Source organism: Trachinotus anak, unplaced genomic scaffold (genome assembly GCF_046630095.1).
Source record: "Trachinotus anak isolate AG129_WGS33_773 ecotype Australia unplaced genomic scaffold, CSIRO_AGI_Tana_v1 ptg000009l, whole genome shotgun sequence".
In the NCBI taxonomy this organism is placed as follows: Eukaryota; Metazoa; Chordata; class Actinopteri; order Carangiformes; family Carangidae; genus Trachinotus; species Trachinotus anak.
Window position 1 is genome coordinate 5,643,971 of NW_027273860.1, and position 12,140 is coordinate 5,656,110.

General features: G+C 40.2%; 1 protein-coding gene across 10 annotated transcripts in view; it reads right to left on the reverse strand.

Annotated features, from left to right (window-relative positions):
• The window catches only part of LOC139625108 (RNA-binding Raly-like protein), a 94,476-nt gene that overhangs the window by 23,259 nt on the left and 59,077 nt on the right, over nt 1–12,140 (reverse strand). The window contains exon 1 of one of the 10 annotated variants that reach the window (XM_071484759.1): nt 8,404–8,613. The exons of the other annotated variants lie outside the window; for them this stretch is intronic. Within the exon in view, the coding sequence (XP_071340860.1) occupies nt 8,404–8,440 (37 nt within the window). The 5' untranslated portion in view covers nt 8,441–8,613. Of the gene's footprint in view, nt 1–8,403; nt 8,614–12,140 lie in introns of those variants that run through there. 10 annotated transcript variants of the gene reach the window in all.

The following is a 12,140-nucleotide window of genomic DNA, read 5'->3' on the forward strand; positions in this document are numbered from 1 at the left end:
TCTGGTTTATTGTTTTGATAAGATATATCTGTGAGAGAAGACATTGATAATTAGTCACTGCAGTATTGTAGAATTAACAACTGGTTCTTTTTTTTTTTTTTTTTTTTTTTTTTCAGCATTTTGAGGTGACTGGTAGCTGGAGCACTTCCAAGCCTTGATGTTGATGTAATGTTGACCATGGTTATCTACTTAGTTTAACATGTTAGCATGCTATCATTTGCCAATTAGCACTAAAAACAAAGTACAGCTGAGGCTGATGGGGACGTCATTAGTTGCCGACTCGGTCATGCACTAAATTGCTGAGAAAATAAACAATTTTGATCTGATGATGGCACCAGACAAAAAGTCAGGGGTTCACCAAAGTGTTAACAAATCATCCCTGGGAGGGGGGAGGGGGGTGCTAGATGAAAAGTCAGAGGGTCAAGTCATTAAGAAGCTGCATGAGTGCCTGTATTAAATTTCATAGCAATTCCTACAATAATTATTGAGACCAGTCTGGGCCAAGTGGTGGACCAGCAGACTGACATTACCACCCCTACAGCAATGCTGCCATTGTGGCTAAAACGTTCTGACACAATCTGCTGCTTTAACGAATTTACTTTAAGATTCTGGGTGAGTTTTGGAAGAATTCAGCAACAGTGACACAGTGTTTTGGCCCCAGCTGCTGCATCAAAGCTTAATTCACTACAGCTCTAACTGGCACCTCTGACTCGCTTCTTCTGTAAAGTAACAGTGGGCAAGGCTCATGGATATTGTAGTATTTGGAGCCACCCAGCCAAATTAATAGGAAAAAAAACATGATTTCTAAAAAACAATATATAATGACTGTATATTAAACTAGTGGCCATGGCATAAACCTTTAGTATCATTACATTATCTAGCCCACATGTTTCTATGTTGATGATATTAAAATAAATTTCACTTAAAGCTCTGTGATCCAGCCATGCCAAAGGGATCACACCTGTGATATTTAATTTATAGGGCAGTCTCACTAACCTAGAACATCCTGACACCAAAGAACAAAAAGTCCTTTCTCCTTTCTTGATTACATAAAAAGCTGTGGTGTCTCCTTTCGAGTCATATCGCAAACGAGCAGCACAGCCACCAGGTGACTACAATAAACTCCCTTTTAGAAGTATCAGCGAGGACCTTCAAGGAATGAGAATGTGCTCTTTTCTTTTCCAAAAACAGGAAAATTCCCCACAGACCAGAGCTGATGACATTTGTCACTTTTTCCCTTTGCGTGTTCCTTCATTTCATTCTCGTCTCCTTGTAAACACCAACTGTCTATTTGATGAGATAAACATTAAAGGCAAAGACGGAAAAAAGAGAGTGAGGGAGCGCGACGCAGAGGGAGCTGCCGATCATCTCCTCATGGAATGAGAAACTCCAACTGGCGCCAAGCTCCCCAATGTCTTAATTAATTGAACAAAGTAACTAATCATGCAAATTGTTCCTCAGCAGGAGAGACATAAGCAAAGAGACAAGAAAGGAGCAAAGGAGCTGAATCATGCAGGTGATGGACGTGCAGAAGGGACAGGTAGGGATGTGGGAAATTCATCTCTGCTCTAGCTTCATCTTGGTTGCCTTCGACGTGAACTCCTCCTTGAATTGTGCATCAGGGCAGGTCTGCGAGGAAGGCAGAAGGTCTGAGATGAAGGAATTGCCGCATCTAATACCAAACACCGTACATCATGTCTTGCAGGCGAGGACCTGGCTGGTGTGGGCCTCATAAAATGCCAGATATGCCTTTCATCTTTCCACCTCTGATATATTTCCTCAGACTAATAAAGGCCATATTGCAGGTATAAACTGACAACTTAATTGATGGATTTCCACAAAATCTCAGAGTGAATTACAATCAAATATGTCATCACAGCGGACTCTCACTGTGCCTCGACAGGTTTTCATTTTCACAAAGGCCTTCCTGCTCCTTGCTGAATCAGACCTCACTTTTCATTCACTTCACTCTCCGACATTAGCCTTGTTCTTACTTTTCTGCACCTGAGGAGCCCTCAATCAAGGTCTGAAGGCACTGCGGTCCCTTCAAAGTGAAGCATTTCCCTTTTCCTGTATCGATGCTTGGACTTTTTAAGCGCCAGCAGAAAAGCAGCTTGTTTACAGACACCTCAACTACAAGAGTCACAGCAGGCTAACTCAGGTGGCCGCTGTTGTCTAATTACATGGAAAAAGAGTGGCGAGGAGATGGGGAAACCAGGGGGGGGTTTGATATTTGCATATCAAAGGTGTTGTTCTAGGAACCTTTGAAGATCAAACATCAAACTGGGCAATTCAGTAGAATCATGAATCAAAGTTCAAGGTGAGGTGAGGTTGATTGCTACATTTTTCTGTCTGAAGATAGATCCAGATACATATTCTTTCACACCAGGTTTGCACAAAAATGTGTAAATTCATTGTATACGACATTTCATTTAATTGACGAACTTATGGCTGCGTGATACAATGACACTGTGTATTTGCATATACTGTAAAATAGTATCATTTGTTTCCCTTCACCATTTGAACCAAGGTTGCTATCCCTTTAATATCCCAGGTTGCTCAGGTTTCAGACCATTGCAAGCAATGTTGCAAACCATGAGCAGGACTGCTTTATGGAGATACTGGATTTTTATGTGATTTTTGCATCAGTGTGATGAAGTACTTTAGCGGGTATTTAATCTACTTGGATTTGATTTGGTTTGGCAAAAGCAGACATTCACATCTAGTTATTTTATCCATTAACAATTTTTCAGTACACTTTCACAGAAACATCAATGTTGTGACACGAAACTAAAACGTGAAATGATTTGTCAGCTGGGTCCAGCTTCTGAAATAAGAGTATTTGATGCTTTTAGTTTTGGACTGTTAGTTGGAAGTTCTTACTATTTTTTTGGCATCTGACAGCAAAAATGATTAATCGATTTAATTGACAAAAGTTAGTACATTCATCAATAATGAGAGTAATCATTACTTGCAGCCCTAAATACTGACGATCATCCAGCCCTATGCTAATGTTGTCAGAGGGCAAATGACATGATACAGTGACAATGAATCATTGCTTTGTTAACGTTGTACATCATGATTTGCACTTGGCAGTGCAGTACATAAATGAGTACAAAATCAAAATTCCCCCACGTAAAAAGGATGAACCCTCGCAGCTTTAGCAGACATTTGTGTTGAACAGTGGATTGCTTCACTAAACGCAACTGGCTTCACACCAACCTGTAACAGCTGTAAACACCACAACTTTGTTTGAAATGGTCACTCACACAAAACAGAAGCAAAATCTGCCAAATGCTGATCACAAATTAGCAGAGATGGTGATGTCTTCAAATAGCTTCTTTTGTTCAACTAGTTGCTAAAACCCAGTGATTTAAAGCAGAGAAAAACAACAAATGTCCACATATGTGAAGCTGTAGCCAGCAAATGTTTGGCATATTGGCTTGGTAGATAACTGAATGATTGATAAAATATCAGAATTGCTCTTGGCAAAGTTCCTTTAACTGAAGAAACCTCAATTCATCCTCTTGGTAGTTTTAATGCACTTCTGTGTTGGGCTGCAAATAACAGTAATTCTTATCTTTTTATCTGACGATTATTTACTTAATTATTTGTTGGGTCCACAAAATAGAAAATATACAATTTCCCAAAACCCAATCTGACATATTTGAATTACTTGCTTTGGCCAAGCAACAGACCCAAAGATATTTAGTTTAATATCACAGAAAACCAGCAGATGTTGCTGTTTTAGAGGCTGGAACTGTATTAGAAAATGACATACAGTTGATGATTTATCAAAATAGTTGCTTGTTGTCTGTTTTCACTTCTATTTTTGTGATCATTTTCCAAACTCAGTTCTTCCTGGCTTGTCAGTGCCTGAAAAATCACACCCTCCTTCCATCCTTCCACTCTTTAATGGAGACCAGAGTTCACTCAACAGCCATTTTATTATATATGACTACGACAGACCATTGCAAAACTGGAGCATCTCTCTCTCTCTGTCTCTCTCTCTCTCTCTGTGTAAACACTCAAGTGTGACTTTCAGTCTGCTGGCCTGCCTCGGTGCCTTTCTCTGCAGCTCCATGGACCAAACTCCAAGGGGGATCAGCTCATAATCCCCGGCCCCTTCAGGCACCGGCAGCACAGATAAAGGCATGGCATCGGTTTGAGATCACGTCCCTCTGTGTGACCTGTAAAACCCAGTGAGCTGTCTCACGCGAGTCAACAATGATACACTTCAAAAAGCGGACGATTAGGGCGGCTGGACGGATGAACGTGGCGCGATGAGGGAGCTTAGCGGCGGGGAACCGGGCATGAAAACAAACACCGAGCTGCAAAAAAAACCATAAGCATTTAGAACAAGCGTCTCCACTGAGAAACAGTCGTGACGACCGTTGATAATCAGGTTATCGCCATCGACTTTCCTCCCTGCTAAAAATAGGCCCTTTTTGGGCTCTTAAAGCGTTGAACCTACAACAGAAATCTCTGACTTGTTCTGACATCATGCTGCTTTAAAATTCCCACTTACACATTTATATTTCATTTAAACCAGGAAATAAAGAGAATCACTGATTTTTGACAGGCATGCTACTGGCCTATATGCATGAAAACATGAACCCATGTCACTCATCCCCGCACAGATGTGTAAGTGTCCATGTGAGAAGAAAAGGAAGAGAGAAAGAGAAAGATGTTACAAGTTCTCTAATTATTTCAATGTTTCTGCCATGACACTTGACAGACGTTAATTTCACCATTCTTCAGACTGGTGCGCCGCTGCAGTCATATCAGTCGACCGTGCACATTAGATCCAATATTACTACATGCCATTCACCAAAGCCTGTTGCTCTAAATATTCTGCTTCTTCATGATAAGAACAAACACATTTCCAACCCCCACCGCTCCCATTCTGAAAAAGCTCATTGCACACAGGAATGTGGATAATAAGGTGTCATTCACTTGTGAGTGTTGGTGTTTTCTCCATGTGTCAGAGCTCGTATGTGTGCAGCTGTCACTCTGCATTCGTGTGTGTGTGTGTGTGTGTGTGTTTGTGTCACTGAATGCTTGTCTTTACGTCACACTGATTGGCGCTTCTCCTAGCAGCAGCCTTTGCTCCACAAAATGTGTGTTAGGTCCTTTTCTGACAGATTAAATCTCCTCTCAGAAATAAAAAAAAGAAACAAAAACAAAAAAAAACAAAAGTGTGGAGGCATAGCTTGTTGAATTTTACATCTGTAGCAACTGCCTCTTTGGTGGCAACTAAAGTATCCTGAACAGATTAGATTCTGCAATACTGTGTCATTCAGGAGAAGCAGAGCAGTGGGCAATGGACTCTTAACAGCCCCAGCAAGGACTGTGTTACACATGATTTGTATTCCTTCCCACGGACATGCAAACTGAAATGTTGGGCAAAATAGAGCTAAGCTGAAAAGAAGTCTAGTCTGGAAGGCAATAACATGCACACACACACACACACACACACACACAGACTCTTCACACTCGCACAAACACAACTGCCCTTGACACATGGCTTGAGATACATGGAGGACATCTGACAGAAGATGTAACAGCCTGCCTCTTGTGCCCCCCACCCTCCCTCAACCATCAGCTGCACAGCACACACACACACACAACCACAAAGTAACATCTGCAGCACAGAAATGCACATTTATCTGTCGTGCGCTGCAGCCTTCAATCACAGCACAAATTGCAGCTGAAACAAGAACTACTCAGGCCAAGATGTGGAGAAGACGAAAAAAAAAAGCACCAGACAACTCTAAAAGAAGTTTCTTTTGTATTATCAATTTTCATTACCAGGCTTCAAAGTCTGCCTTTGCCTGAAGACAGATGAAACTGCACACGGACAAACATATAACACACACACACACGCACACGCGCACACACGCACAGGCACAGAAAGTAAATCCCGGTGGTGCAGAGGGCTGGAACCCCATTTGATCTCCAAAGATTCCTGAGCTGCAAAATCTTAAATATTTATTGGACTTCAACTCAAATACTCACACTAAGCTCAGACTCACAAGAAAGAAGCCGAGAGGTTTTCATTCCGTAATGACATTAGTCACAGTGGACGACACCACCATTATGCTCACGGGTGCAGAGTTCACCTTTTTGATATAGAGCAAAGTGAAAAGCACAAAAGATAAATTTCCCATTTGGGTAAGATCCCACAGGGATGTGTTTCCACAGCACGTTTGGAACAACAAAAGAGACATCTTTAATGATTAACCCCTTTCTCATTCATCCACAATTGCAATTTATAAAAGTGTTTACATTTCAAATCATATCTATGCAGCACTGTTAGAGAGCACATCTCAAAATAAGAGCTGCTGGTGCCAGGAAATAAATAATAAATAGCTATTGTCTCAGACTAACTCATCCCAAAGTTACACCTACACAAGCCTCTTCACGGTTATGTCACTCACACATCCATCGTTCGAACATTGCTGAATCTGCACTCCGTGCTCAAGAATCCCAACCCTACACTAACCGAGCACAAGCACACTCTGTAGGAGTAAAATCTCATCCGTTGATAACAGCATTCGTCCTGCAGTTCTTCAGGACTTGACTTGACTGCGCTGGTCTTTAAACCAAATGAGGCTCTAAATCTGCAGCTATCTGCAGAAAGGTCTGATGAATCCAGACGTTATGAGTCACTTAGGCACATCAAAAGACTTAATTAAATGTGTACCTCGTGGCCTATTGCTTCAGTTGTAAGTGCAACACCAACAACTACAGTTTTCTCATTATAGACAGATATCTCTTTCTAAAAACACTGAGTATCACCTCCAACCACTGGCAGTATCTTCCTGTCTCTGTGGACTAAAAGCTGGCAGACAAAGTACAGACCAATCTCTTTAACAAGCTCAACATCTTCACCAATTTGAGCGCTGCTGGCTTTGTTACCATCTCCCTCACTCTTTGGCAAAGGGCTTCCTGGATTTCTCCTCCTGCTCTGTCTCTTGACACTGACTCCTCTGTGCTCAGTGTCCAAAATACGGGTTTCCACCCTGTCTATGCACAAGCTGTATACCCTCAAAGTTATGCGGCTTGATCTATTTGTAGGTTAGGCATCTGTACAATACAGGAGACAGGGAGGGAAAACACACTTGCAGAGTACTAAGCCAATAAAAAATTAGTCTAATTACCAAGCCTTTCTTTTTAAACGACTTGTTAAGAGATGTCTTATCTTTCCAGTTACTCAATTGTTTTTTAATCTGAGGAAATCTAAAAACAGTTCAGCAGAATTGCTCAGTAGCATATTCATAGCGTCTAATATCCATATGCTTTAAATCCTGGAGCCCATGCAAGTCTGACAGGCTGGCGTTAGATTGAATTGAATAACAGCCTTCATATCCCACTGTCATAAGGCTGCAACTAATTATTGTTTTAATCATCGGTTGATCTGCTGATCATTTTCTGGATTAATTGATCAATCTTATTGTTATTTGAGGTAGAAAATGAATTTCTCAGTCACAATTACCTTCATTGTCATATCAGATAAAGAAAAGTGGAACATTGCCTCACAATGAAAAAGCTTGAACTAGGTAATAACTGACATTTTTGCATGAAAAATGACTCAGTAAAAAACGGATTAATTACCCAAACAGATGCCCAGTTAACTGACTAATTAACTCATCATTGCATCTCTATATTATTCATTCTCAATTTTGGGACCCATTGCTGCATGAGTTAAGACTTAATGCTGTCATTCTGCACATGAACTGAGGTGATTAAAGGAGACTGTGCTGTGGATTCACCGCACAAACCCAGTGTGTGTGTGTGTGTGTGTGCGTGTATTAGTGAAGCACCAGCAGCACTTTGGAGAACATCTGCGTTTGGTGGAATTTACATCTTCTAAGCTCATAAATCACAAGCGAATGTGAACTGAACCAAAAACGACTGTTTACATTATTAATAGCCACCTCCGTAGCCTTGATAAGTCAACACTTTCCATGATAATATATGCCAACTTCAGCAGAATGAATATATTACAACAGACAACGGAGCAGGTGCAAGCGTGGCTTTCCTGTCTAATAGCTATCAAGCAAAAAAAAAAAAAATCTGCCAGTGCGCAGCAGGTGACTTGACTTCCTATTAGTCGGCTGAGTTTACCATTACAAGATTCAAAAAATACGACATGACAGATAAGATTAACTTTGGCAACCTTTAAGTGCGTCTGCGTGAAACCACATTTGATACTGCGAATTGTAACAACTTAAATAGGCCTGCGCCCGGGTTAAAGCGATCCGGGGTTAAATCTTGGCATGCATGAATCCACAGCTCAACATTTGCAACTCGGACCCCGTGTGAAGCGCGGAGCGACGGCAGCATAAAGAAAACGTCCTCGGCGCATCCTGAGGCGCTGATGGCGGTGCGTAAACTTACATCGATGATTGCGACGCTTCCCCTTGTACATGGTCATTATGTACGGGTCCAGCTTTGCGCTCTTTCAGATCCTCTTTCAGGCGCCAGAGAGAGACAGAGAGAGACAGGACTTGTGCGAAGGGGGGATACTTTCTGACTAGGAATGAAATTAGCCCTTCAGACGGAGAATCGGAGGCGCTGCTTGAGCCGAGGATCATACCATGCTCAGACGAGGGGGGGGGGGGCGGGGTGCAGCGCATCTCATCCGCACAATGCACACAAAGCCACGAAATTAGGGGCCAGAAAATGAGGAGAAGAGGAAGAAAGAGGAATGTGATCTTACAAAACAACCGTGGATTATTTCTGTCACGACTCATTCCGATCACATCTGCCCTCAATTTCTATGACTTGAGAAAAATGGCTCTGTTCGGGTCCCCCTCAATTTTACCTCGTTAATTTATTTCATAGTCAGTCAGTGTCTACAAGCACACACGTAATTTACAAGTTATAAAGTTTACTGAGAAAAAAATATCACAATCAATTGAAAACAAACAAATTATCCCTCAATAAAATCTCACAATAAGAGTGACACTAAAGAAATATAACATTAATCTCTAGGTTACATTTTGGAGGACATGTGCTACAGGCACAGTTAAGGGTCATTTCTTAATGTCAATACTGGAGTGCGAATATTGATTTTTATATATATATATATATATATATATATATATATATATATATATTTTTTTTTTTTTTTTTTTTTTTTTTTTTTTTTTCTGCTACACATGCTGTGTAGGAGTATCCATGCTTGAAAGATTTAAAATGTCAGTGAAATATTAAAGAGTAAGTTTCAACCTGCTCGCTCATTTTAAGTTACTGCTCTAGACAGGTGGTAAAAAGCAGGACTAAGAGTTTACAGCTATGCTATCATCTCTACCAGGCTGCAGTGTTTTGAACTAATGCCAACGCTAGCATGACAACACTCACAATGACAATGCTAACATGCTGACGTTTAGCAGGTTTGATGTTTACCATGTTCTCCATCTTAACTTAGCATGTTAGCATGCTAATATTTGCCAATTAATAGCACTAAATACAAAGTGCAGCTCACGTGGATTAGAAAGATGCTAGTAATATGCTAGTGGACGTTTAAATTTTATGATGGCACTAAATGTACAGTTAAGCGATCACCAAAGTTATTACAGTTCATCCTGAGGGGAACATTAATTTGTTTGTATCAAGTTTCACAGCAATCCAACAAGACTTGTTGAGATATTTCACTGAAAGCCACAAATGACAACCTCATGGTGGCGCCAGAGGAAATGTCGGGGTCACCATAGTCATTTGGATTCATCCTCTGGCCACCATTAATGTCAAAATGTACGAAATGTCATAGAAATCTGATATTTTTCAGTCCACGCCAAAATAGTGAACGAACTGACTGCTAGAATGGCTAGAAATGCACTGAGTTGTCAGTTTGTCCCCAAAATGTTTCTTTCAAAAATACTTCAAATGTATTCTTTCTGTCCACTGAGAATAAGTTAATTCTGATTCACAGTACAAACCCTTTCCTTGAGATTTTCTGTCAATTCAACCTGTGAAAGAGGACAAAAGCTCGAGTACTTTCTGTGACCTTCAAGGTGACACTGTTCCTGCTTATAGTTCACACTATAAACTAGTTCTTTTCTGTATTTCCTTTCTGTAAAACAAGGAAGTGGCATCCAGCAGCTAACCGCTCTCCACAGTAATACTCTGTCATGTGGAGATAATAATCAGGCATTGGCATAAAAATAATATTCCACTCCCTCCACAACCTCTGGGCACACTTCAGTAAAGGTGCATCTCATCTTACTTGCAAAGGGGATTGTGTTGCTAAGGAGACAAGGATAAGGAAGCAGCCTGGATGCTGATTTTGTGCGATTCATTCGACTACATTATTACATTATTGTTGTGTGGGTTGAATAACAACATTTTTTTTTTCTTGGTGGGGTGGGGGGACAAGATGAATTGTGCTGTGGAAACAAACAACTCTGAAAGCCAACTGCATGGAAGTAGCAGGAATCCAATCAATACTGCTCTCCTCTGAAACTGCTGCTGCTCTCACATGCTCCAGAATGACAAATGGTCTTTTTTATGTTTTTACTCTCAAACTTAGAAAAGATGAAATCCCTCATTTTGTGAAAATGGCCAAATCAAATAAATCAATAGAGCAGATATGATCATGCGCTCAGCTGTACAGGTCAAAGTAGTTTATTATAAAAATTGTCTTGTGAGCATTGTGAAACTGTTTTTTTCATTTTACATTCAAAATGATGAGGAAATTAAAAATGGTTTAAACAAGCCATCAGTGACCGGCAATAAGCAATCGGTATTTAACAGTGTAGCAGGGACATCTGCTGTCCATGAAGGATTAATACAACAAACAGCCTTGAGAATACAATAGGAAACATGTAGTCAGCATGTCACAAAATGAGGACATATGATATGAATCCATCATGATTGGTACCTTTTCTAATTATATGCTTCACTTTGTAGCTTCTGTCTCTCCAAATGAGAAATCAAAGAAGTGCTTTAGACAAAGCCAGCTGTATTTAATGCTCATCAAACTCAAAGCCTTTTTTAATGAGCATCAGACAGAATGAATATCCCACCAAGGCTGGACTCCTCATTTAAATTTTTTTTTTTGTTTTCATTTTAAGAGTAGAATTTTTTAATTAAATGCTCTTTTGTGAAACATGCTTTAGCAGCCTTGTGGTTACTGGAGAAAAAAGGCACTTCACTGTCTGAGTAATCATGATGTTTTCTGTTAGATGTGAACATTTAAAGTACTTTATTCATTCTTAGAGAAAACATTTATATATATTTATAGGTTTTGTACTGAATAGCACCCTAAACCAGGTCAACAATTTTCAATGTCTCCATCAAGAACATCTCAGCAGGACATCTGATTTCAGACATTTTGGCTTGAACAAAAAAATTCCACAAGACTATTAAGTTAGCTATAATCATTAATTTCATATTAACAGTGAATGAAATACATATGTATAATGTCAGAGGTGCTGATCATACAGATGAGCCCTGAGACAGTTATCACCCACTTCCTCACAGCACTGCAGAGCTTCTTTGGCATCTTTCAGCTCAACTTTAATGCTTTGGTTCAGTCTCACTGCTCTTATAAAATCATTGGCAGTCTTTTCTCCATTGAAAAAAACTCTTACAAACAGACTGTATAATACCTGCTCAGCACCAAACAGCAGACACACACAGTTAGATAATAAACATCGCTAAGCATTTAGCAGCTACAGCGTCAGATATTTCCCTCAGGGGTTAGTGGAGACCAAACACACCACTAAAAGGAGAGTGAATATTGCACTTACATGGTTGCAAATGAATACAAATGTGTTAATAAGCCACTGTTTGTCAACAAGTTTTCCTTAGTAGCTAAAAAGGTGATAATATTGTGTTACTATGTGTGTTCACAGATTGTTCCCACTGCTGAGAAGTGGCCAAAAAAAAGTTATTTTTAGTATTAAACTTTAGTCTGGCTCCAAGTGTTATATTGTTTAAATCCCCAGTGTTTTTGTGTGACAAACTTCAATCTACACATCTTCCCAAAGGACCAAAGTGCTGTCAATTTTCCACAGTGTTATCCATCACTGCTAGAGTTATATTACATCCTCCCATAAGCAGCCACTGTTATTTCCCTTGCCCCCCAGCTTGCGGCAGTTAAATCCAAGATAAACTAATTTCACCCAACA